At 42.1% G+C, this 27,907-nt stretch overlaps 1 protein-coding gene across 2 annotated transcripts in view; it reads right to left on the bottom strand.

The window, feature by feature from the left end:
• MCCC1 (methylcrotonyl-CoA carboxylase subunit 1) overlaps positions 1-27,907 on the bottom strand; it is a 55,435-nt gene that overhangs the window by 24,515 nt on the left and 3,013 nt on the right. For both annotated transcript variants that reach the window (XM_004382300.1, XM_023736826.1), the window contains exons 2-8: positions 26,595-26,641; positions 24,773-24,909; positions 22,094-22,189; positions 15,222-15,343; positions 14,614-14,761; positions 14,419-14,540; positions 4,420-4,531 (exon numbers count right to left, since the gene is read on the bottom strand). In XM_004382300.1, the coding sequence (XP_004382357.1) occupies positions 4,420-4,531; positions 14,419-14,540; positions 14,614-14,761; positions 15,222-15,343; positions 22,094-22,189; positions 24,773-24,909; positions 26,595-26,641 (784 nt within the window). The remainder of the gene's footprint in view (positions 1-4,419; positions 4,532-14,418; positions 14,541-14,613; positions 14,762-15,221; positions 15,344-22,093; positions 22,190-24,772; positions 24,910-26,594; positions 26,642-27,907) is intronic.

The following is a 27,907-nucleotide window of genomic DNA, read 5'->3' as shown; positions in this document are numbered from 1 at the left end:
TCCAAGTAAACTGAAATCCTTGACAACTTCAATCTTTTCTCCATTTATCATGATGTTGCTTATTGGTCTAGTTGTGAGAATTTTTGTTTTCTTTATCAGGGGAAAATCCATACTGAAGGCTGTGGTCTTTGATCTTCATCAGTAAGTGCTTCAAGTCCTCATTGCTTCCAGCAAGCAAGATTGTGTCATCTGCATAGCGCAGGTTGTTAATGAGTCTTCCTCCAATCCTGATGCCCCGTTCTTCTTCATATAGTCCAGCTTCTCAGATTATTTGCTCAGCATACAGATTGAATAGGTATGGTGAAAGGATGGAACCCTGACGCACACCTTTCCTGACCTTAATCCATGCAGTATCCCCTTGTTCTATTCCAACGACTGCTTCTTGGTCTATGTACAGGTTCCTCATGAGCACAATTAAGTGTCTGGAACTCCCACTCTTCGCAATGTTATCCATAATTTGTTATGATCCACACAGTCGAATGCCTTTGCATAGTCAATAAAACACAGGTAAACATCTTTCTGGTATTCTCCGCTTTCAGGCACGATCCATCTGACATCAGCAATGATATCCCTGGTTCCACGTCAAAATTGCATTAAGAAGATAATAAGGATAAGAAGCTAATGTTATACATTTTATCAAGAAATACTGTCCTATACCATAGTTCAACCATCACTAGACCAAAGTTTAGGGAGCCCTGGTGGCACAATGGTTAAGTGCCTGGCTGCTAATTGAAAGGTTGGTGGTTTGAACCCACCCAGCGGCTCTACGGGAGAAAGCTCTGACAATCTGCCGCTGTAAAGATTACATCCTAGAAAACGTTATGGGGCAGTTCTACCCTGTCACGTGGGGTTACTATAGGTCGAAATGGACTTGACAGCACACAGCAACAACATCAAAGTTTAATGGTTGTTAGTAGTTTCCACGAATTGCAGATATTAGTATAATTACAAATCTTCATCCCTTGTACCTAATAGCTTTCAAGCCTACATGTCTATTTAAAATTATATGTATCAATGTGAAACTTTCAATGATCGCTTTTGTTTGTTGAGGACAAAGTGATCTGGGTCAAGTGCCTAATGATTATCTTGGAATAATGGGAACCTTGAGATTCCAAGCTAATACATTCATAAAAAAAATTTATGTTAATAAATAAGCAAATCTTTTAACATATTCAAAACAGTGCTCTATATACATGTATATATTTTTGAGCAATCACTGCTTGAAAATAGGCATTACTGAAACTATTGCTGACATTTACTTCAAACGGTACTATATAGTCTGCAACAGAAATTAAACTTTGAATACAAAACGAAGATAACAAACTGATTAACTGGAAACCTCAGATCCCTGACTTTTAAGAAAGACACATAGAAAAAAGCACGTATACAGCCTGAGGCAAGAAGCTCACAGCAGTTACTGCTGTTGTTAGGTGCCGTGGGGTCAGTTCCGACTCACAGCGACCCACGTACAACAGAAGGAAACGCTGCCCGATCCTGCACCGTCCTCACAATCGTTGCTACACTTGAGTCCATCACTGCAGCCACTGTGTCAGTCCATCTCATTGAAGGTCTTCCTCTCTTTCTCTGACCCTCCACTCTACCAAGCATGATGTCCTTCTCCAGGGACTGGTCTCTCCTGATAACATGTCCAAAGTACATGAGACCAAGTCTCACTGTTTTGTTTCTAAGGAGCATTCTGGCTGTACTTCTTCCAAGACAGATTTGCTTGTTCCTCTGACAGTCTCTGGTATATTCAATATTCTTTGTCAATACCATAATTCAAAGGCATCAATTCTTCTGTCTTCCTTATTCATTGTCCAGCTTTTGAATGCATATGAAGAGACTGAAAATACCATGGTTTGGGTCAGGCGCACCTCAGTCCTCAAAGTGACAGCTTTGCTTTTGAATACTTTAAAGAGGTCGTTTGCAGTCGATTAGCCCAATGCAATATGTCCTTTGATTTCCTCACTGGTGCTACCATGGGTACTGATTGTGGATCCAAGAAAAATGAAATTCTCGACAACTTCAATTTTTTCTCTGTTTATCATGATGTTGCTTATTGGTCCACTTGTGAGGATTTTTCTTTTCTTTATGTTGAGGTGTAAACCATACTGAAGGCTGTGGTCTTTGATCTTCATCAGTAAGTGCTTCAAGTCCTCCTCACTTTCAGCAAGCAAGGTTGTGTCATCTGCATAGCGCAGGTTGTTAACGAGTCTTCCTTCAATCCAGTTGCCGTGTTCTTCTTCATATAGTCCAGCTTCTCTGATTTTTTGCTCAGCATACAGACTGAATAAGTATGGTGAAAGCATACAACCTTGACACGTAGTTTTCCTGATTTTAAACCACGCAGTATCCCCTTGTTCTGTTCCAACAACTGCCTCTTGGTCTATGTACAGGCTCCTTACGAACACAATTAACTGTTCTGCAATTCCCATTCTTCACAATGTTATCCATAATTTGTTATGATCTGCCAGTTGAATACCTCTGCATAGTCAATAAAACACAGGTAAACATCTTTCTGGTATTCTCTGCTTTCAGCCAAGATCCATCTGCTATCAACAATGATATCCCTCATTCCATGTCCTCTTCTGAATCCGGCTTGAATTTCTGGCAGTTCCCTGTGGATGCACTGCTGCAACTGTTTTTGAATGATCTTCAGCAAAATTTTACTTGTGCGTAATACTAATGATGTTGTTCGATAATTTCCACATTCTGTTGGATTACCTTTCTTTGGAATGGGCACAAATATGGATCTCTTCTAGTCGGTTGGCCAGGTAGCTGTCTTCCAAATTTCTTGGCATAGATGAGTGAGCACCTCCAGACCTGCATCTGTTTGTTGAAACATCTCAATTGGTATTCTGTCAATTCCTGGAGGCTGGTTTTTTGCCAATGCCTTCAGTGCAACTTGGACTTCTTCTTTCAATGCTATCGGTTCTTGATCATATGTTACCTCCTGAAATGGCTGAACATCGACCAAATCTTTTTGGTACAGTGACTCTGTATTCCTTCCATGTTCTCTGGATGCTTCTTGTGTCCTTCAGTAGCAGGCTCCAAAGAAAGGGAAGTGCAAAAATTGGTCATCCGAGGAATAGATCTTGACCCAGATAGCAGCCTAAGCTGATCAAGAAGCCAGCTCAAAGAGATGTAAACAATTACAGTAAAACCTGCGAAACCAGAACCCGTGTAAGGTGAAACCTGTCAGAGAAGGAAAACTCAAATACGTTCCACTAATAGAGAGCGATACTTTCAAGGTCCGGAAAAACAAGGCAGTCCCGGCGCGTTTCAGCTCTCACAGCAGCAAAAGCCGCCAAATGAGCATCAGCGTCTCCTGCACAACAGGACCTGTAAGGCAGGAAGATGACTAACACATCAAACATCTGAAACAGCAGTGAAGACGAAAGAGTTTCATTCACAAAAAAAAAAAATGTTCAATTAACCAGATCGTTCCATTTCTCAAACGTTCTAGTTAATTACAATCTAAAATCTGCATGGAAATCTCACTCACTATAAACCTGCTCACTGAGTCAGAGACTTGGGCCAGAGAAGATTTTTCTAGGTTTCACGTAGAAGGAACGTGGCCCTGCTGTGTCCTCTGTAAGGCAGCCCAGAGCACGCGCACCCTCCTCATCCCAGCACTGCTGCGAGGCCTTACCATCGTATTACCACTGGGAAGTAGTTATCCAGTAGGAGTTCAGTGGGGTGGAAAACACTATTTCACAGATTTCTTTATTATTTCATTGTGCTTTAGGTGAAAGGTTACAGAGCAAATTAGTTTCTCATTAAACAATTAATACACAAATTGTTTTGTGACATTGGTTGCCAACCCTGCAATGTGTCAACACTCTCCTCTTCTCGAGTTCCCCATTTCCATTCGTCCAGTTTTCCTCCCCTTTCCTGCCTTCTCGTCTTTGCTTTTGGGCTGGTGTGTCCATTTAGTCTCGTTCACATGGTTGAACTACGTGTTTTCTTGTTTGTTTTATAAAAACCCATTGCCGTTGAGTCAATTCCGACTCACAGGGACCCTATAAGACAGAGCAGAACTCCCCCATAGGGTTTCCAAGGAGGCGCTGGTGGATTCAAACTGCTGACCTTTTGGTTAGCAGCCAAAAGCCTAACCACAGTGCTATGGGCTCCTGTTTGTTTTATAGGCCTGTCTAATCTTTGGCTGAAGGATGAACCTTAAGAGCGACTTCAGTACCGAGCTGAAAGGGTGTCCGGGGGCCATACTCTCGGACTTTCTCTAGTCTCTGTCAGGCTAGTAAGTCTGGTCTTGTTTTGTGAGTTAGAATTTTGTTCCACATTTTTCTCCAGCTCTGTCTGGGACCCTCTATTTAGCTTCACAGATTTCTGATGTGAAAATCAGAGTGACTGAGGTTTACACTACAGAGAAGCTTACACATTTCTTTACAAGGTCCTTACCCCTGGAGCCTCCTCGATGATCTTCTGGTGTCTCCTCTGCACACTGCAGTCCCTTTCAAACAAGTACACAGTATTGCCGTGGTGGTCACCAAACACCTGGACTTCCACATGCCTGGTTAAAAGCGAACACACAGGTTAATGTACCTCATTAAGGGTGGCAGACATCATGAAGCCAAAGTGTTGGCCAAGGTGACCAGGACTCCACCTGTTATTTGTTTTAAGCAAGAGTAGCTGGCGCTTGTGCTCCTATGACACACCCATTAATGTGGGTTTTACTGTTGGTTTTAGCACTTCCTTACTTTTTGGCACTACAAGATACTCCAGGCTCATCTTATACATTTCCTGCCCCAGTCCTAGAAGCAGCCATTTTCCCAAGGAATTCTGGTGCCTTTTAATGCAGAAATGGTGTTACAAACCAAGCTCCGGCCGCTAAGTGAGCTTGTGGCTACCGGGATGTCCTTTCTTTTAGGCCATCTCAGCTGACAGGGCAAAGAAATGTGTGTGTATACTCACCCTGGTATTTACACGTATCTATAAATATCGCTATATGCAACCATCTATATCTATATTAAACATGAATTCTAACTGAAGTCTCCAACTCTAACCCACTACCACATGTCATTCTAACCTTATTTATCTGTAAATTCCCCCTCCAGCAGTGAAGACTCCTGCTTCCACCACCTGCCATGTATTTACTTAACTGTTCAATTCCAATATATATGTATTAACAGTAACACAGTGGTTAACCCATAACCCCAAGGGAAACAACTTTATCAACTAGAGTACAGCGCTTATGCAGGGTTTCTTTTGCCTTTTGTCTTACAGAATGCGTTTCTTTCCCAAGTTACTTAGGTCAGCAGCTTATTCCCTCCCCCTTTCACGGTGAGGTTGTTTCCTACTTTTAGATACACTTAAGAGTCCCCTGTTTGTCTTCTCCCTTGGGATTCCCCAACCTCCTAAATGACTTTTTAAAAAAATTGCGTAAATTAAGGTTCACTCTGTGTTGTAAAGTTGTATGGGTTTGAACAAATACATACTGTCATGTATTAACCATTACAGTACTATGCAGAGTAGTTTCACTGTCTGAAAAACACCCTGTGCTTCACCTAGTCACCCCTCCCCCATCTGCTGGAACCCAGGCAACTGATCTCTTTACTGTCTCTAGAGTTTTGCTTTACCCAGAATGTCATATAATTGGAATCGCACGGTATACTGGCTTCTTTAACTTAGCAATAAACATTTAAGATTCTTCCATGTCTTTTCATGGCTTGATGCTCTTTTATTTTTATTATTGAATAATAATCCATTGTATGGATGTACCAGTTCGTTTATCCATTCACTTCTTGAAGACATTTGGGTTGCTTCCAGTTTTCGGCAATTATGAATAAAACTGCTACAAATATTCGTGAGCAAGTTTCTGTGTATACATAAATTTTCAACTCAGTTAGGTAAGTGCCTAGGAGCACAACTGCTGAATTGTATGATAAGACTATGCTTAGTTTTGTAAGAGACTGTCAAACCGTCTTCCGAAGTGGCTGTAACATTTTGCATTCCTAACAGCAACAAATAAAGAGTTCCATTTCTCTGCATCCTCACCAGCAATGTCAGTTTTTTGGATTTTAGCCATTCTTATAGATGCATAAGGAGCCCTGGTGGTGCAGTGGTTAAGTGCTTGGATGCCAACCGAAAGGTCAGGAGTTCGAACCCACCAGCCACTCTGCGGGAGAAAAACGTGGCAGTCTGCTTCCGTAAAGATTTACGGCCTTGGAAACCCTAGAGGGCAGTTTCCCTCTGTCCTGTAGGGTCACTATGAGTTGGAATTGATTCACTGGCAAGGAGTTCGGGTTTGGGTATAGACGTGTAGTTGTATCTCATTGTTTTAATTTGTGATTCTCTGAAGACACAGGATGTTGAGCATCTTTTTATATGCTTACTTGCCATCTGTACATCTTCTTTGTTGAGGTGTCTGTTCAGATCCTTGCCCATTTCTTAATTGGTTGTTTGTTTTCTTATTGTTTTAAGAGTTCTTTGTATATTTTTGGGTCCAAGTTCTTTCCCAGATATGTGCTTTCCAAATACTACCTCTCAGTCTTATCTTTTCATTCTCTTGACAGTATCTTTTATACAGCAAAAGTTTTTTATTTTAATAAAGTCCGATTTACCTGTTTTTCCTAGAAAAAGATCTAGAAGAAATCAGTGAAATGGAAAATAGGAAATCAATTGAGAAAATCAACAAAACCAAAAGCCTGGCTAAATGTTTATCAGATTTATCTATCTTTTCAAAGAACCAGCTTTTGGTTTCATCGATTTTCCCTATTGATTTTGTTTTCCATATCATTGTTTCCTGCTCTAATTTTTAGTATTTCTTTCTTCTACTTGCTTTAGGCTTAAATAGCTTTTCTTTCTCTAGTTTTCCAAAGTGGAAACTTGGGGTATTCATTTTATATCTTCCTTATTTTCTAATATGTGGATTCAGTGCTCTAAATTTCACTCTAAGCACTGCTTTCACTCTATCTCACAAATTTGGTAAATTGTATTTTCCACTTGGAAAATATTAAATAATTTTAATTTCTCTCGAGACTTTTTTGACCCATGTGTTATTTAGAAGCATGCTGTTTAATCTCCAAACAATCTGGGATTTTCCAGCTATTTTCCTGTTATTGATTTCTAATTAATTCCATTGTGGTCTGACAGCATACATGGTATAGTTTCTATTCTTTTCTATTTGTTAAGGTGTGTTTTATGGTCTAGAATGTGTTCTATCTTGATGAACATTCCATGTGAGCTTGAGAAGAACGTGTGTTCTGCTGCTGTTGAAGTATTCTATAAATATCAATCAGACCCAGTTGACTAATGGTGCTGTTCAGTTCAACTACACCCTTACTGATACCAATTACTGAAAGAGGGATACTGAGGTCTCCAACTGAAATAGTAGATATGTAAATTTTTCCTTGCAGGTCTATCAGTTTGTGACTCACATATGTTGATGCTCTGTTGTTATATACACAGGTGTTACAGATTATTGTATCTTCTTGGAGAACTGACCTCTTTATCATTATGCAATGCTACTCTTCATCCCTGATGATCTTCTTTGTTCTGAAGTCTGCTTTGCCTAAAATTAATATAGCTACTCCTGCTTTCTTTTGATTAGTGTTATCATAGTATATCTTTCTCCACCCCTTTACTTTGAACCTGTGTCTTTATATTTAAAGTGGGTTTCTTGTAGACAACATAGAGTTGGATCATATTCCTTACTCACTGTGACAGTCTCTTTTAATTGGTGTATTCAGATTATTTAAAGTGATTATTGATATAGTTGGATTAATATTTACTATGTTTTCTACTTGTTCCACTTGTCCTTTGTTTCTTCTTCTTTTTAAACCTTCCCTTCTTTTTCTGCCTTCTCTGGTTTTCATTGCGCATTTTATATGATTCCATTCTCTCTTCTCTTAGCACATCAATTACTCTTTAAAAAAATTTTTTTTAGTGGTTGCCCTAGAGTTTGCAATATACATTTGCAACTAATCTAAGTCTACTTTCAGATAACACTATACCACTTCAAGGGTAGTGCAGGTACCTTACATCTCCAATTCTTCCCTCCTATTCTTTTTTTTTATTATTATTGTACTTTCAGTGAAAGTTTACAATTCGTTAGTCTCTCATACAAAAATTTATACATACATTGTTATGTGACCCTAATTGCTCTCCCTATACTGTGACAGCACGCTCCTCCTTTCCACCTGGTTTCCTGTGTCCATTCAACCAGCTCCTGACCCTCTCTGCCTTCTCATCTCACCTCCAGACAGGAGCTGCCCATTTAGTCTCATGTATCTACTTGAGCTAAGAAGCACACTATTTACAAGTATCATTTTAGGTCCCATAGTCCAGTCTAATCTTTGTCTGAAGAGTTGGCCTTGGGAACGGTTTTAGTGCTGGGTGGACAGAGAGTCCAGGGGCCATGCTTTCTGGGGATCCTCCAGTCTCAGTCAGACCATTAATTCTGGTCTTTTTACTAGAATTTGAGTTGTGCACCCCACTTTTCTCCTGCTCCATCAGGGACTCTCTGTTGTATTCCCTGTCAGGGTGGTCATTGGTGGTAGCTGGGCACCATCTGGTTCTTCTGGTCTCAGGCTGATGAAGTCTCTGGTTTATGTGGCCCTTTCTGACTCTTGGGCTAATACGTTTCTTGTGACTTTGGTGTTCTTCATTCTCCTTTACTCCAGGTGAGCTGGCACCAATTGATGCATCTTACATGGCTGCTTGCTAGACCCCAGATGCCACTCATCAAGGTTTCCCTCCTATTCTTTATAATATTGCTGTCATTCATTTCACTTATCCATATGCTATAATCACCCAATATATTGTGCTATTGTTACTCTGAACAAGTATTTATCTATTAAATCAATTACAGAAAGATAAAAGATTTTATTTACCTTCATTTATTCCTTCTCTGACACTCCTCCTTTTGTTATGTAGAACTGAATTTCTGACCTATATTGTTTTCCTTCTCTCTGAAGAACTTTTTTCAATCATTCTTGCAGAGCTAGTCTTCTGGCATATTAATGATAGTTATTTTAAGTTCCGATATCTGTGTCATATCCGAGTCTGATTTTGATCCTTGCTTTGTCTCTTCAGATTATGTTTTTTCTTGCCTCTTAGCATGCTTGTAATTTTCTGTTAAAGCCAGACACAATTTATCAGGTAATAGGACTTGAACTAAATAAATCTTTAGTGTGGGGTTTTATGTTAATCTGGATAGAATGTGGACTGTGTTTGATGTTTGCCGCAGCTGTGGACGCCAGAGGCTTCAGTTTCCTCTATGTTCTTGTTTTTTATTCCTCTCTATTGCTTTGTGTTTCCCTAAGAACTCTTTCTGAAGAGTCTGCATCCTGCAGCTCTTTCAGTTGTAATCCACTGTTACACTGGAGCCCTGGTGACATGGTAGTAGTTTGTGGGGAGGGGAAACATTACATAATCTGACAATGACATTTCAGTCTCTTAATGGGCCTGAGTCCTTGGGCTGTAAGCTTTGAAAGTATGTCTTAGCCTCTTTTTTTTTGGTGAGACAGGAAGACAATAGGGAGCTTGCTGTTGCTGTTAGCTACCAGTAAGTCGATTCTGACTCATGGCGACCCATGTGAGCATAGTACAACTGTTGTACACGGTTTTCAAAGCTGTGAACTTTTGGAAGCAGATGACCAGGAGTGTCCTCCAGGGCACCTCTGGATGTGTTCAGCCACCAGCTTTCTGGCTAGTAGCTGAGTACTTAACTGTTTGTTTACTGAAACCTGTTGCCCCTAAGTCAATGTGAACTCATGGTGACCCCGTGTGTTACAGAGCAGATCTGCTCCACAGGGTTTTCTTGGCTATAATCTTTACGGACGCAGATTGCCAGACTTTCCTTCTGTGTACTGCTGGGTGGGTCTGAGCTGCCAACCTTCAGACTAGTAGACGGGTACAAACCGTCTGTGCCACCTTGAGACGTCAGGAAAGAAAATGCTCTGGCAGAGTTTTCTCTGCAGTGCTGGTCTGCGTTATGGCGGACACTACGGACCTATTTCAAAATGGCTACCTTGTCCCTCCCCGTCTGAAACGTGCGGAGACTTTCCTTGGCTCTTCACTGTTAGAACAGGTAGGGTTCCTGGAGGTAAAATCCATGAAAATATGGGGGTCTCCCCCAAGACTGGGCCCCAAGCGGTTTCTCACGCTCAAGTTCGTCCATATACTCATCCTCCAGCCATTTGTCAAAATCCCCAGATAAGTGTTCCTACTGATTAATGGCTCCAGCAACTCCTGTTCCAAGAAGATGATCTTGGCTGTGATTCATTGTATTTACCTGCCTGTCCAGATTTTGGAGTGGTGGTTTGCTCTTTGACCTCAATTCTCTGACGGGTCTAAGAAAAGTCATTGATTTTCAGTTTGTTCAGCTTTTTTCTCTTTTCGGGTACGAGTGACAACTTCCAAGCTCTATACATGTCAAATACAATTATAAAAGTCCATCACTTCCACTGACTCTTTCATATATTTTAGCTGCTCCAGGGAAGGAGGTATTACAGCAGGGATGTCAGGCTCTGAAAGGAACCCGTGGGGACCACACCACAGCTCTTTTTCTGAGTTCTCTGAAGTCGGTAACATTTTTCTTTTGGCTGCTTACAAAGAGACCTCACTGAAGATCTGTGTTCTCTTATGATTTCTGTAGTCATCAAATCACTTATTATTTTCCTTTTTCTGATTAATCCTTTTCTGTGGTGCTTTATCTGACTTAGAGGTACTGGAGCACGGTGTCTAGAAGTGTCAAAGAACCAGGAGATGCATCAAATCCCAGGAGCTACAATTCAGTAATTGTTGGGGTCTAGCTGGGCAGGACCTTCTAGGTACCAGAATTCTATCAGAACTTTCTAAGAGTTCTAAAGCTTTTATTTTCCTATTTAAGTTTTTACTGCATCTAGACTACACATTGAACATGAAGTGAGGAAGGAATCTGATTTTTTTCTTCTAAAATAGTACATTTTGAAGATGGTATCCTACCCCTGCCTTTTACGTAAGGTCAAAATTTCTGATTAGGTTTGTAAAACATCTTGGTATCTACTTTTCTCAGTTATCAGCATCACCTTGACAATCTTCTGGCACTCCATTAATTTAACAGGTAATTATTTAGCAAGATATAAAATAATATATAATTATGATTATCAGTACATTCAAACATTACTAGAAAATATGGAAAGGAAATACATGGGAATGCCAATACTTATATTAAGACAGTGAAATTATGGGTTAGCTTGTTTTCATCTCTGTATTTTCCAAACGCATATAATGTATTCATATTAAAAATATTATTGATGCCTATTATGAGGAAGGTAGTATGCCAAGTAACGTATATCGGAAAATAAAAAGAAATACACTACAAGACCCTTGATTCCTAGGAGCTTCCCAACTATCAGCGGAATAAAGAATGCTGCAAGGAAATGCATAGTTAACATTTCACAAGAATTTACAGCTTCAAAAAACAGTGCAGCCAGTAAGTCAGTCACTAAAATAGGCAGTTGCTATCTCCGCAACAATGCGAACTCAAGATTATGCTAATTTAGACAGTTAGCTTATTCTTTTTTTGAAAGATATTGAGGAAGGGAGCCTTCAATTTGTCCTAGAATCTCCTCCATTTTTGTCTTATTTCCCATTAATAGTGGCATATGCTGTGCTCTTCTAATCAACTGATGTATTTTGAGGTTTTTTCCTTTTAACTATCAAACTCTAGTTCAATTTAATTTACTATGTCATGATCAGAGATAGATTCAAATTTTAGGGCCTAAAATGTAAACAATTTAGGGGCCTTCATTAAGAAGAAAGGAGCCCTGGTGGTACAGTGGTTAAGCGCTCGGCTGCGAACTGAAAGGTTGATGGTTCAAACCCACCAGCTGCTCCACAGGAGAAAGATGTGGCAGTCTGCTTCTGTAAAATATTACAGCCTCGGAAACCCTATGGAGTAGTTCTACTCTGTCTTATAGGGTCGCTATGAGTTGGAATCGACTGGACAGCAATGGGTGGGGTCAAGTCTTTAAGAATACAAAATTACCAATAGGGACTTAGGTACAGGGTCTTGGAAGTGGCTCATGCAAGGGAAGGGCCTGAAACTTTAGTTCATTATCTTCGTGGTAAATCTCTCTGGTCATGGTCCCCAGATGCATTCTTCTTTGTTACTTGTATTACATTTGAATTTAAAAATATTTATCATACAAAATCTATGTAACAGAAAGCTTTATAATCAGTATCTTATTTTAAGCAACTGACAGGAAAGTAAAATTCCAAAAAATTAAAAAAAAAAAAAAGAAATCCTCATGGCATTTGCTACAGTGTACCTAGACAAACAGTACAGGGCAGTGGCTTAGGGTGTGGGCTCTCCAGTCAAACCAGTCAAACTGCCTGGGTTTGGATCCCAGCTTTACCCCTTATCAGCTGGGTGACCTCAGGCAAGTCACTTGATCACTCCAGAGCTCAGAGTCCTCATCTGCAAAACAGGAATAGTACCCATCTAATAGAGTTGTGGTTAGAATTAGACTAGAATTAGGAGGTAAGCAAGACTACTTAGCATATGTAAAATACTTAAAATCTGACAGGAAGTTAAGTGCTATGTAAGTGTTTGTTGCTAGTATTAGTATTTATTAATATATAACATAATCACTATTCAATTTAGGCAACTGTTTCCATTTTCTGAACATTCAGCTGATGCTCACAGGGCTCTATAAAATATAGCTTAACTTATTTAAAAAAAAAGTACATCACAAAAACCCTAAATTCCATCAACAAGAAACAGATTAAATAAATTAATGTTATATCACTGTCATGGAACCATTAAGACACCAATAAAAAGGCTGAAGTACAGAACAGAATTTCCAATTCTCATGGAATCCAGACATTCTGGAGCCATGGAGCCTGGATGAATCCCTGAAACTACTGCCCTAAGATAATTTTTAAACCTTAAACCAAAAATATTCCCTGAAATCTTAAAACCAAACAATATGCAGTGCGATGGATTGCTTTTGTATGGCCTTTCTCGCCATGGTTTTGTAACTCCCACCAAATGACCGGGTAGGACTATGCAAATAAGGTGTTTATGACCCACCAAGGGGATTGGACAGCTTGCTAATAATGCAAATAAGGTGTACAACAACCTTGAGGGGGCAGGACCACGCAAATAAGGTGTATGGAACCCTAATGAGGGGATTGGTCAGTTTTGCCATCCTGCTAGACTTAAAATGAGCCATCCCAGAGGCAGAAAGGGAGTAACTTACTACCACAAAGCAAGAACATCCTTTGGACCCATGGTCCCTGAACTGAGAACCTCACAAATCCAGGAGACAGAGAGCTGTAACACTAGAGAAGGTATGAGATGGCAAGAAGCAGTGACAAGCATGGCAGAGAAACGGCAGCAACAGAGGCAGCAGAACCAGAAGACCGGTGCAAGAAGGCACTGTGGGCTTCTCAGCCCAGGGAGCAAGGCAGCTACAGTGGGCGTGCTGTCCCCCAGAGCAAGAGAGCTGAGTGGCTTCGGGCCAGGGGTCCCAAAGCCAGGTAAAGGCCTCCCTGTAGGCACTGCTGGGAAGAGGCTGTCCTGACTGAAGAACTGTATCCTGAGTGTTCCTGATCGTGAGTTATAACCTGGTACCTCCCTAATAAACCCCACAACTGTGAGTAGGGTCTGTGAGTTGTGTGTGGCCATTGCAACAAATTATCAAACCCAGCAGAGAAGTAGAGAGTGCCATGGGAGGGACAGCTGTTGTCAGAATTGGCAAAAAGATTGGAGAGAGGAGGTATGTCTGACCTCTGCCTCACAGGAATCAGCCTTGGGCTGATGCTGATCTTGATTCTCCCCCTCATGAAGTTAGATGAGGAGGTCTGATGCCCCCACACAGTCATTTTTACACAGTAGTTTAGCTTAACTAGTAAAAAATGTCTGCCTTGAGCATTATGCTCTTTTAAGAGCTATCTAGATGGGATCAAACTGACAACAGCAACTTGTAAGAATAGATGGGAAGCTTAGGGGCAGTGAGTCTATGTTAATGGGGGAGGAACAACTCAGAAAAGGCGGGTGAGAATGGTTGCACAACTTGAAGAATGTAATCAGTGTCACTGAACTGTACATGCAGAAACTTGAATTGGTGTGTGCCTTCGCTGTATATTCTCAATGACAATACAAAAAAATAAAATAAATGATTTTTAAAAGAAGACTGAGGTAAATCTGTATTTACTGACATGGAAAAATGTCTATGATACAAGATCACGTAAGAGCCTATTCACTGTTCCACTGTGTGTTAATGTCCACACGTTTCTGTTCACCTAGAACGTGTGGAAGGAGGCTTCCCTACTGTAATCAGTGGTTAACTCAGAGGACAGGGCTGAGGAACTATGATCCCATATACTATTAGAATTCTATATATTAGCACGGATTACTTTTATAATGAAAAAATTCTGAATTAGCAAAAAAAAAAAATCTCATCCCACCTTGGTGTGTCCACAAACTTCTCGATCAGCACAGCATCATCATTGAAACACTTCTTAGCTTCTCTCCGTGCGGATTCTAACTGTTCTTGGAATTCTTTTTCTGATCTAACGATCCTCATGCCCTAAGACAGAAAAGATGGTTATGGCTACGACCAGGACCAGCCCGCAGTGGAAAACCAGCACGTGTCATCTTACTTTTCCTCCTCCACCACAGACAGCTTTGACCATGACCGGATAGCCGATCCTCCCAGCGTGCTCCTTCATGCACTGGTCAGACTGGTCCTCACCGTGATAACCTTCTATCACAGGTATTCCAGCAGCAGCCATTATGGATTTGGACGTGCTTTAGAATAAAAAAAATAAATAAAAAAATTAAAAAGAGAGAGAGATGCTCCAATTCTATGAATTAGTTCATACAAGAGAAACACAAATACAGCATTTCTATACAGTCCAGTCTACAAAACACAACGGAACTTTTTAAAGAAAATATTCCATAGGCAAAGAAAGTCCTACAGTCTGAGATCACAAATATTAACACAAATACAAAAATATCTACTGGTTAGTCTTCCTCAATCCAGTGTTTCACGTGGTGGTTCATCCCACCCATTTTTGCCCCCAAACACTAATTAATATGCTGATTAGAAACACTAATTACTCAACTATCTTCTGTAACTCACCGGGGTTTTCCTACATGGCAGATACATCACTTATGCTTATGACAACCAAAGGGCAGAATTAAAACCCTTACTATGGCTAAAACAAGCCATCTCAACTGACCTTCATAAAACAATACAAACTCTTACCTCTTTACACCCATGTCTCGAATGGCAGATGAAGGAGGACCTATAAAAATAATTCCCTCTTGCTTACATAGTTCAGCAAATTCTGGATTTTCTGAAAGAAAACCGTATCCTGGGTGGACAGCCTACAAGTGAGAAAGAAAGGACACACTGACTAGAGCTAAACTGGCAAAGCTGTGATGTAGTGACATCATCTTCCTCGGGGGAGCCCTGCGCTGGTGACAGGTACACGGGGTCTGCACCAAAACCTGTTTCCAAAGAGATGTCTGAAATGCATTTATACTAAAGTTTTGAAGCCTTACCTTTACCAGAAGAATCTGTATTTCAATTTAAAATAATATTGCTACTAGGGTAGATGGAGCCCTGGTGGCGCAGTGGTTAAGAGCTCAGCTGTTAACTGAAAGGTCGGCAATTTGAATCCACCAGCCGCTCCTAGGAAACCCCATGGGGCAGTTCTATTTTGTCCTATAGGGTCGTTAAAAGTGAGCATTGACTTGATGGCAATGGGTTTTTTATTACGGTAGATGTCAAAGGATATTCGCAAGGAGGAGCAAAGGGCTTCAGAGCGGTAAGGGGAATGTTTACTCTGTCTCCATGGAAAGCTGGCTGAGTGAAACCAGGGTACCAAAAGCGGAAAGAAGCACACCGCCCAACTAAACCTCGCTTATCGTTAGGTCACTGTCAACCTCGCCTTTCCAGAATAAGGCTGAGAAGGAAGCAAAAAGGCACGTGAACAGTGACAGTGCATATTAAGACCATGGGCTGAAGTCCACACATACTTTACGGAAAGAAGAATCCTCAGACTTTAGTCCAGTCACTCAGAGTTGTTACAAATTTGCTTACTGGCTTTCTTGTCCACAGAAGTGAGAAATCAGCAACGCTGAAGGACAGCAAGCTGTCTAAGAGCAAACACTGACTGCAAAATGGGAGGAAACAGAGACCCCACAGCAAAAGGCAGAGGAGAGGCGGATGATTTAGTTACGGGTGAAGCAGCTCTCTCTCCAACTTCAGTAGCCCTGTGGGCATCTTTGTTCCTCTAAAAACATAATTATGTATAATGATCAAGAGAGCGTAAAAAGAAAAAAGTTCAGCCAACCCTATTTCAAGATAGTTTGTTGTCTAATTATTGAGTTATAAGAGTTTTTTACATATTCAATATACAAGTTCTTTATCAACTATGTTTTGCGTATATTTTCTCCCAGTCTGCTGCTTGTCTCTCCATGTTCTTAGCGGTTTCTTTTGAAGAGTCAAAGTTTCAAATGTCGACTAAGTCCAACATACCAGTTTTTTCTTTTATGGATCTTGCTTATGGTGTCATATCTAAGAAGTTGTTGCCTAACCCAAGGTCACAAAGATTTTCTCCTATGTTTTCTTCTAGAAATTTCACAGTTTTAGCTCTTACATTTAGGTCTATGATACTTTTCGAGTTAATTTTTGCTTGTGTGTAAGGTGTGAGGGAGAAGGAGCCTTGGTGGCGCAGTGGTTAAAGTGCTTGGCTGCTAACGGAAGGGTTGGCAGTTTGAACCCACCAGCGGCCCCGTGGGAGAAAGATGTGGCAGTTTGCTCCCATAAAAGTTACAGCCTTGGAAACCCTATGGGGCAGTTCTACTGTCCTATAGGGTCGCTATAAGTCAAAATCGACTCGACGACAACGGGTTTGGTTTTTGTTTTTAAGATGGGAGGTAAGGGTTCATCTTTTTCTATACAGATATCCAATTGTACCAGGATTTGTTTTGCCTTTATTCAAAAATCAATTAACTATATGAGTTTATTTTCGGGCTCTCTATGATGTTCCACTGACTTGTATGTTTATCTTTATACCAATATCACACTTCCTTGGTTACTGTAACTTTATGAGTTTTGAAATCAGTAGTGTAAATTCTACAAATTTGCTAGTCTTTCCCAAAATTATTTTAGCTATACTAGGTCCTTTGGCTATTTTAACACCAGCCTGTCAATTTCTACAAGAAAACCCATCGGGATTTTGATAAAGACTACATTAAATCTATAGTTTAATTTGGAAAGAATTGCCATCTTAACAAAATTGAACTTTCAGTTCATGAACATATCTATCCATTTATTTAGGACTCTAATTTCTCTCAGCAGTGGTTTGTAATTTTCATTTACACAGGTCTTGAATTTCTTTGGCTGACTGTACTCCTAAGTATTTGATTCTTATTGATGTCATTGTGAATGTACTTCTTTTCCTAATTTCATTTTTAGATTGTTCTTTCTAGCCTCCCTTCTCTTTAACAGATAATTTGATGGAACTCTTCGATGAACCTAGATACACATTTTCTTTTCATAACTAAAAAGAAAAGCAGCTATCTCCTTGTAAAAATAAAATTCAACTGCACAATCCAGGAATAACCTCAAGAAATTTAACTAATTTCTCTTAGGAAGAACAATTTAATATACCCAAACCAAGGCATTCTTGAGTACTTAGGTGGATTAAAAGGAAAAAACAATACTACTCTATCCTAAATCCTTAGCCATCAGGCACGTACCCATTCACCCTGATTAGTCACAGGATAGCAAGTCTGTTTACAGTGTTCATTCCACAGTGTTACTACATCTTTAACAGTAAATGCAGAAAACTGTTATCCCCTACCCTTAAATCTCCGCCCAAATGATTTCTTCCACACTTGTAGTTTATGTCTATTCTGCTCTGTACTTGTTCAAGCAAATGCGGAGATTCAAAGTTGTTGCTCTTTTAAGACAAAAGCTGGCTTTGCCTTCAAGCGGAAATGAGACACACCCTTTCCACAGTGGAGTGGAGAAGCCACACACTTTAAATTCTTATTACCAAGAATCTCCTACCCACATCTGTGATACTTAAAGCATATGGATTTCCTTTTGGTCAACCACAGACACCGGTACTTAGTTAAATAACTCGCTACATGCTTTCAATTACCTGTTAGTGATTTTGAAGCGTCTGAAATAAAGTTTCTCATTCCCAGAGGCACATTAAAAGAAAAACCCACCACCAGCGAGTCGATGCCAACTCACGGTGACCCCACAGGGCTTCCAAGGCTGTAAATCTCTACAGAAGCAGACTGCCACATCTTCCTCCCATGGAGCCCCGGTGGTTTCGAACCGCCGACCGTTCTGTTAGCAGTTAATTGCTCTAACCACTGCGCCACCAGGGCTCTTATATTGCCATAGCCTAGTACTTGACTCCTAATTATCCTGCCGACTCACCTTTACAAAAAAAAAAAAAAAAAACCCCAAACCCACTGCTGTTGAGTCAATTCCAGTTTATAACAACCCTACAGGACACAGGAGAACTACCCCATAGGGTTTTCTTGGCTGTAATCTTTACAGAACAGACTGCCACATCTTTCTCCCTCAGAGTGGCTTGTGGGTTCCAACGGCTGACCTTTTGGTTAGCCGCCAAAGGCTTTAACCACTGTGCCCCCAGGGCTCCTTCCTATCCCTGCTCCCAGTGTTTATTCCCCACAAAATGTAAATTAGATCACTTCACTCCCCTGCTTAAAATCGTTCAGTGGCTTCCTTCTACTGAGAAGGAAACAGTCTTTATCAAGGCCTATAATGCCCTAGCCCTGGTGGCGCGGCGGTTAAGAGCTCGGCTGCTAACAAAGATGCTGGCAGTTCGAATCTACCAGCTGCTTCTTGGAAACCCTATGGGGCAGTTCTACTCTGTCCTGTAGGGTCACTATGAATCAGAATCAACTCGACGGCAACAGGTTTGGTTTTTGTTTTGTTTTTTTTTAAGGTCCCTGGGTGGTGCCAGTAGTTTGTGATATGCTGTTAACCTAAAGGCTGGTGGTTCAAATCCTCCCAGTGGTACCACAGAAGAAAGGCCTGGCTTATTACAGCCAAGAAAACCCTATGGAGCAGTTCTGCTCTGCAATGCATGGACTCATGGGGTTGCACGAGTTGGAATCAACTTGATGGCAATGGGTTTAGGGTTTTTTTTTTTGTATTTTATATATCCTAAGTGATCCTGCCTCTACCTCTCTCTCTGCTTCACCATCTCTTCCCACTGTCTTCCTGTTTCGTCCTCTCAGCTCCAAATCCAACCTTTGTGATTAAAAAAAAAAAAAAAAAAAGCTGTCATTGAGTCAATTCTGACTTATGGTGACCCCACGTGTTTCGGAGTGGAACTGCACCCCACAAGGCTCTCAAGGCTGTGACCTTTCGGAAGCAGATCCCCAGGATTTTCTTCTGAGGCATCTCTGGGTGGGTTTGAACTGCCAACCTTTCAGTCACGAGTCAAGCGCTTAACTGCTGGTGCCACTCCTGCACTTGGTGAAACGGGCCCCGCTGGCACAGTGGTGAAGCGCTGGGCTGCTGACCCAGCGGTCGGTGCTCGGAACCCACCAGCTGCTCCGGGGGAGAAAGACGTGGCAGTCAGCTTCCGTAAAGATTCCAGCCTTGGGAACCCTGTGGGGCAGCTCGTGATGGGGCTCTGCACATTCCCTTCTTTCTTTGTCAGCTGGCTTCCTGTCAGGCTCTCCCAGGGGCCGCTACAGGAAAGCTGGGAGCAGGAGCTTTCGTACATCTTCACCCTGCCCGCAGCAGTTGGTTCGAGTCTTCAGCTTGTTGGGAGGCTCCCGGAACCGGCCTCACTGTGCCCTCCAGGCCAGGGCCCCTCCACAAAGAGCTGGGCCACAGCCGAGAAGGCGCCTCCTCTATGCCAGGAGACTGGTAACCCCAACCTCGTCCCCAGCCAGGGGGTGGTTGTCATTTCTGTAGTTACCATCACCAGGTAAGTTCAATACACCCCTTCTGCTCTTTTAGCCCTCTCACACTGGGGTAACTGATTCATTCCTATTTTAAATTCCCTCTGTTGAAATTGTACTGACGGGACCCCGGATGATACCGCCCCTCACGGCCCCTACCCCAGCCACACTGAACACTTCTGTCCCCTGAACACACCAAGAGTGTTTTCACCTCAGAGCCTCGGCAATTCCATCCGCCTGCACATTCCTCCTCAGTTCCTCGTGTGGCTGGCTCCTCCTCCTCCTTTAGGTCTTTCTTCAACTGTCACCCCTCAAACGGGCGTCCCCGACCACCCTATTCAAGAGCAGCCCCCAACAGTCACTCTTTCTCCTTGTCCTCCGTTATCTCCTTCCCCCACTGATCACTCCCTTAGTGGCGTTATTTCTTTGTTTGTTTCAAAGTTTGTTCGCTGCCTCACCCGCCACAGTGTAGCTTCGTAAGGGTGGGAACTGTGTCTGCCTTACCCACTGCGGGGCCCACGCTCAGAAGCTGGTACAAAGCCGGAGACTCGTTCATGCTTGTGGAGAGGATGAATGCATGAACATCAGGGGACAGTCTGCCTCTACACCTCCCATCTCGGCTGCCTAAGTAAAGACCTTGGGCCCAGAACATTCTCTTATAAGGAGGCTGGGAATTGGGTCACCTTCTCTCTCCTGGTTCCTTCTCCTTATCAGAGAAGCCTTCCCCCTGGTCTGGGCGCACAGTAACTTGCTCTGTCTCTTGCACATGTGTGGACACCATACCCTACTTCTGTATCTGTTCCCAGTGGGGAGAGAACAGGGTCTCTCACACCATGGCACAGAAGGGGGGACGTGACAGATTGTAAGAGCCGGCCTCAGGGGGTGGACTAAAAGGGAAACAGGCTTTGAGAGGCTGAACTTGGGCGCCCCCATGTGGGCCGCTAGTTCACTAGTCCACTGAGTCATTCTTATGTTAAGTCCCTGGCATGTAGCCACTGTTATCCTCTACCCCTATAAAACCTCTGCCCTTCCCTGCAGGGTGCGGAGATCTGGTTTGGTCCTGCAGCCGCCCAGGACTCACCTCGTCTATAAGTCTCCCTAATAAACTCCTTTACTGCCACCCTGGAGTTGCCCACCTCTTTCTTTGGTCTCTTGGTACCCTCCATTTTTGGAGGAAAATTTCAAGTTACTGGTCCATGCCTGGACAGTGAATGATAAGAGAAGGAGGAAGAGAGCATTTCAGGCAGGTGGAACAATATGAACAAGTGCTCAGAAGAAGGAATCAGTGTGGTGTGTAAAGGAGATGGAGGAAAGTTCACTGTAGCTATAATAAAGAACCAGCGATAAGAAATAAGCTTTGACAAATATGGTGGGACCACACTGGAAGCTCTTGCATGCCATGGTAAAGGGTTTGGACTTTATCTTGGAACCACTGAAGATTTACTAACTGGGGGACAGGGCAGGGAAATGGTGAGGTATTAAATAAATAAAAAAGAGCAAAGGATAATAATGAAACTTATGCTTAAAAAACATTCATCTGGTAGTATACAGTAACGATCAGATTGGTAAGGGATTTAGAAGTAGGAAAACCAACTAAGAATCTGAAATCCACGTAACAGATCCTAAAGGTCTGGCTGTGCGATTTAAAAAAACAAAAACCACTTCTGGAGATATTTCAAAGAAAGATTCAACACAAATTGGCTCTTATTTCATTCTGAAGGATGCAAGAGAGGTGTACTAACATCAGAGTTTTGAGGCTGGGATTTTGGAAAAACAAGTAGCAGGGCCCTTTGAGAGAGACTGGGAAATCGAGAAGAGAGAGATTTCTCTCTTGATTTTATTTACGATTTAGAGCACCATCTATTCTCCCAAAGCATTTGATGTTCCTAGGATCTGCATTTGAAGATCTTCATCTTAACTTATAACTTTGACCCTCCCCCACCTACTTCCCACAAGATTTAAAGTGCAGAGGATCTGGTAGGAAGGTAAAGTGGCTGAGGAATGAGAAGGGACATGCCTACTTTCAAATGACAACCCAGCAAGCAAATGTAAAAAATCTTGGGAGGGAGTGGCCAAAAACAGAAAATAATTTCTAGAAACAATTAGTACTTTTGATAAAGTGTACTAATCTTCTTCCTTTTGCATTGTGAACAACTTCTCAGCTCTTACCTGGGCAGCGGAGACCTTGGCCACTTGAATGATTTTCTCCATAGCAAGGTAGCTCTGCTGTGAGGGAGCGGGGCCGATGCAGTAGGCTTCGTCTGCCTGTTTAAGAAATATCACATGCTCAAAAGGCCGCACAGTTAGTGCACTGCAGCGCTGCTTCGGGTCATTTTCTTCCTCTCTAAAGAAATGCTGCCTCCTGAAAACAGTGCAAGAGCTGGGAAACAGAAGCACTCACTCATGTCTGCTATACAAATAAGCCCATCTTGGAATCTGCTGTGTGAAGAGGACATCAAAACCCGATTTTACTGCATAAGCTACACACTGCAATATTAGGCGCCTCAGGATTGAAAGCTATAGACATTAGTCATAATATTATTTACCAATGTGTGAACACACCAACTTCTAACCTTCACCAAACGCTTAATACTATCAGTCTTTGAGACTATTGCTAATCTGACAGATTATGAAAAAGTTAAAGCGGGGTGTAACATGATCCAATTCTGATTTTAAACCATGACTCTAGTTGAGGTGTAGAAATAGATCACGGAGAGGGGATCAAACGTGCAAGTGTGGAGACTACTTGGGAGGCTACAGCATGTGGCCAGGCAAGAGGGGACGGGGGCTGTGCCCGAAGGTGTAGGCGGTGGAGGGCAGAAGGAACAGGGAAGAAACGCGTGGGAAGCAGAATTAATAGCACGTGGCAGTTGTCCAGATGTGGAGGGTGGGGAAGGGAGGTCGGAGAGAGGGAAGGATGTTCAAGAGAGTCTCAGATTTCTGGTTTTGTTATTTTTATGAACAATGGATTGCCATCTACTGGGCTAGGGAAGTCCACAAGAAAACTAGGCTCAGCACACAGGAAAGATCATGAGTGCAATTCAGCCATTTTAAGTCTGGAACCTGTAACACGCCCAAGTGGAGATGCTGAGTAGGCAGTAGGACATACATGCATCATGCGCAAAAGGAAGTCTGGGCTAGAAATAGAAATTTGAGAGTTTTTAGCAAAGCCCTAGGAGTAGATGAAATAATCTACACTGAGAGTATACAGTGAGAAAAGAAGGTGGCCAGGGACCAAGTCTTGAGGAACATCAACATTTAAGGGTCTGGTAGGATCCAGAAAAAGGACACAGAAAGAGAGTCTAGAAGGGTCAGAGGTCATGAAGAATTTATTTCTAAAAGGAAGGAGTGGTCTGCTACGGCGCTGAGAGATCACGTTGGCTGAGGGCTGAAAAGACCCCACTGGATTTAGGGACATGGATGGAATTAGTGACCTTCGCAGAAACAATGTCAAGGGAAGGGTGAGGACAGAAGCTTGTCAGGAGTTGGTGGCAAAGAGAACAGGAGGTAAGGAAGAAGAAACAACAGGGCAAATGATTCTTAAGTTGGCTGTAAGTGGGAAAAGAAAGAGAGAGGGGATGGGAAACGGGGAAAGTGGGGCTGGCAATGGTTGTGAATCTGGGAGAGACTCCTAAGGCATACCTAGATGCTTTCAGGAAGGGTCTAGTGGAGGAGAGACTGAAGACAGCTCACTTAAGTGGAAGAGTCTTAAGAAGGTGGGAGAAAGAATCCAGAGCACAGACAGACTGGCCTTAGATGGGAAGAGGATGGATACAGAAGCAGGTGGGTCAGCAGATTCTGTGGTAGGAAGTTTATACAGTTTTATTCTCTCCATCAATTCAAGATCATCTACTGAGAATAAGGTAGGCAGAGGGGGAGTCAGTGGGTTGAATGGAGCAAAACAGGTTTGAGATAGTCATTGCACAGGACGAGAAAGAAGTGGCTAGAGAGCCACATGGGCCAAAATCCCAGGAAGTTGGTCCCCACAGATTTACCTTGGTGCTTGCAGTCTTGCTGCAGGCATAGAGAGTATCAATAGTTGCCTTCATCCACGGCTGGAGTTCTGTCTGGTGGATAATAGCTACATCTACTCTTCACTTATCGACTATCTCGTTATCTGACATTTTGCATTTATGACAACAGTAAAAAATCTACTATCTGACTATTTTGCACATTAACGGCATACATCTGGCAACAACCCTTTCATGACCAGCAGGACATAAAGCACCCACCCACACTTTCCACCTCTCGGGTCCAGAGGGACATATGTTTCCCACATAATACTTTGGGATCTGATGTGGTCACCCTCCACTTTCGTGCAACACCCATTTTTGCCTTCCAACCTGGTCTCTGGAACCTAACCATGTCAATAAGTGAGGAGTGGCTGTAGTAATAATCAAAAACATTCACAGACCTCAGGAGAGTAGGGTTTTTTAAGTTACAATTGTACAGACAAGCCAAGGCTCAGAAACTTTAAGCTACTTGCCTGAGACCACTTGGCCAGTAAGCGGTAGCTGCTAAGACTCGGATCCTGCTCTCTCTCCTTGCACAGCAGGGATCTGGACGTGTGCTACTCAGTCTGTGGATCAGCCACATCTGTGAACTGCTTTAACTAAGCCCGATGCAATAAGGGCTCTGCCTGTAAATCAGCTACTCACTAAGCACACTGTTAGTTCAACAGCTAGTATAACTGGGAAACATCCCCAAGAGGAATTATCAGTAAGTAGTTTTAACCTACCTACTTAAACAATGTTAACACTAACGAACAGACTCTGTCACTCTAAAGAATATTGACACAATAAACAAATAATCGCTTCCAAACCTGGACCTCTATCCTCAGCAACATACCATGTCTACGTGGATGGAGTTCCTGTCAGCCTCACTGTAAACAGCCACTGACTGGATACCCATTTTTCGGGCTGTTCGCATCACCCTGCAGGCAATCTCTCCTCTGTTTGCAATGAGGACCTTGGTAATGCTTCTTCCTGTTTAAAACACCAGGAAAACCATACACAAATGTTACTAGGAGCAATGGATGAGGCTCAAATAGTCTAGGACATTAACCAGTTTATAAACATTTGTTTTGGTAAATCGCCACAATGGAGCCCAAAACTACAGTTCTAATTAACATTAAGTACTGTATTTAATTTCTCCTCACCGAAATTCAAGATACCTTATTAACATAACCTCTTACAATTCTCAGGATTTTCCACTTAAAATAAAAGAGCCATCAAAGCCCCATTAAAGGTGCTTTGTTATGTCACAGGTTCATGCTTGCCAAAGAGCAAATTATAACAGCCCAGAACATCACACTTACATAGTTCAATAACTCATACGGTATTTAATAGGTACTTTCTATGCCCCAAAGGAGCCCTGGTGGTGCAGTGGGTAAATCACTCAGCTACTAACCAAAAGGTCAGCAGTTCAAATCCACCAACTGCTCTGCAGAAGAAAGATGCAGCAGTCTGCTTTCACAAAGATTTATAGTCTTGGAGACCCCGTAGGGCAGTTCTACCCTAACCTACAGGGTTGCTATCGTTGGAATTGACTTGATGGCAATGAGTTTTTTTTTTTGTTTGTCTGTTTTTTCTATGCCCCAGGTCCTGTGCTAAAGACTCAACATGGACTTAAGTCTTCACAATAATCCCACGAAGCGGATACTACTCTTATTATCTCAATTTTAAAGATGGAGAATCTAAGGCTGAAATTATATAGCCAAAAGTGGTGGGTTGGTGGGTCCAGGACATGACCCCAGGTGAGCCTCATGCAGGGACTAGAGCTCTGACTCATTTGTACACTGCCTCTAGCCCCATGTCCACAGGGATGTGTGGTTCTCTTGCAAAATAAATGATGTTCTCTGACACCAAATGCCATAATGCTATGCTACTGCATTAACACACACAAAGCCTTTGATCATCAACACAAAACAAACGTTCTCTGGCAGACTATAACAAAGTCACCTCTTCTCAAAAATATAAGGTTCCATATAACTGAAAAGAGTGTTTTTCAGTGGGAATCTATAGAGAGACCAAGAGTTGCTACAGAGCTGCTGGGATAAGGTATGTGTGTCGGTGAGGGAGGGGCTACACTCAGTCAACCAGGAGTCACACATCTACATGCTTCATATAACTGGGACATCCATGTAAAATGTTATCAGAAAAAAACATTCTGCTACTTAAAAGAACAGTTTTAAAGGCATTGATTTAGACCACTGTAGTTATTTTTCCAAGAAGCTCTGGTGGTGCAACGGTTAAGCACTCAGCTGTCAACCAACAGGTTGGGAATTCGAACCCACCCCAGCAGCTCCCTGGGAGATGTGCTCCCGTAAAGATTACAGCCCAGAAAACTCTGTTGGGCAGTTTTACTCTGTTATGTGGGGTCGCTATGAGTTGAAAATCAACTCGACAGCACCTAATAACAACAGCTTTTTCCAAATTAGTCATACTAAAGATGGTCAAACGCATGGAAATAACAACATAGACACAAAATGTTTTCAATTATTATTCTAAAAGAAGGGAAAACCATGATTCATTCCTTACTAGGATTATTATGAAAACCAAAAACATCAAAGCTCAGAATAAATCCTATTATGCACAAATGAAGGGATGACACATTCTTTCTTAGTTCACAACCTGAATCAAAGTGAAACGATCCGACAGACTGTCAGTACCTGTGGTAGTTGTGTACTTCATGCTTCTTTGCTTCCCAGTCCATCTCCTATAAAATAAACCCAAACGGAATTATAATAAAACAGGATAGGAAAGAGCAGTCATTTTGCTTTCAGAAGAAACCTGAATTTTTAAAAAATTGAAACCAAGTCCAGACATGACCTTAGTGATATCTTGAGCCAACTATCAAAGTGACTTAGTAAGTGGAAAGAAAACTAATCTAGAAATCAGTACTTATAATTCTGGCTTTTCTCCTCTTGTGCTGTGTCCTTGAACAAGTCACTTAACCTCCAGAAGCCTCTGGACCGTCGTCACTCCTGAGTCTGGCGTATGATGACAGATTCAGAGACAATAATAAATAACAATTTTGAAAATTCTGTTCAAACTACAGTTCGAAAACATACCAATCTAATTCAACCCTCGGAGAAGACAGATTTGAACAATTCAGCCCAGAAAAGTAAAGGGAAGGAAGCTGAAGAGGGCGGCAGAGAGAATGCTGGCTGAGGGGCCCGAAGAGCCGACTTCTCACCCAAGCCCACGGCTGACCAGCTGCTGGTGACCCTGGGCAACTCATGGTACGGCAGTGTTTCTCAATTTTTTTTTTTTCCATTATCACCCCCCTAATAAGAACACCGGGTCCCTGGGTGGCATAAAAGGTTTACCTTTAACTGCTAACCAAAAGGTGGACAATTCATGCGATGGCATCGTGGAAGAGAGGCCTGGTGATCCACTTCCGTAAGATCCCAGCCATTAAGGACACTAGGGAACACAGTTCTACTCGGAAACACCTGGGGTTGCTGTGAATCAGAACTGACTCGACAGAAAGTTTTTTTTTTTGGAATGAGAAACTGGAGAAACAAGGAGGTAAATGACTCGTTTGAAGTGTCTTAGCTAGGCAGAAGTACGTTAAGGTCTAAGACAATTTTTAAGTTCTATGATACCCAATACAATGAGTTAATGCTGAATTTTAACCATGAGTCAACAAAAAGCAGGCCCGATATGCTACGAAGTGAACAAATTGTAGAAGCAGTTCAACCTAAGTCTCTTTCAACCATATCTGGAAGATTTGGCAAAACTATAATTAGAAAAGACTAACCATTTAAAATCTTTCAAGCAGGGTACAGAAAAAAAGCATAAGAAAAGTTTACATTAGATACTACGTAACTGTCTGTGACTGTAACCGAACAGGACGAGCACCTCAGGACGAGCACCTCACCAGGGCAGAGCTGCAAGAGGCAGGGTTACTGTGTGTGACTGTTACTGAACAGGAGGAGCTCCTCACCGGGGCAGAGCTGCAGGAGGCAGGGTTACTGTG

The sequence above is a fragment of the Trichechus manatus genome, unplaced genomic scaffold (genome assembly GCF_000243295.1).
Source record: "Trichechus manatus latirostris isolate Lorelei unplaced genomic scaffold, TriManLat1.0 scaffold00092, whole genome shotgun sequence".
In the NCBI taxonomy this organism is placed as follows: Eukaryota; Metazoa; Chordata; class Mammalia; order Sirenia; family Trichechidae; genus Trichechus; species Trichechus manatus.
Note: the sequence above shows the minus strand (reverse complement) of the source record. Positions and strands in the feature narration are given on the sequence as shown.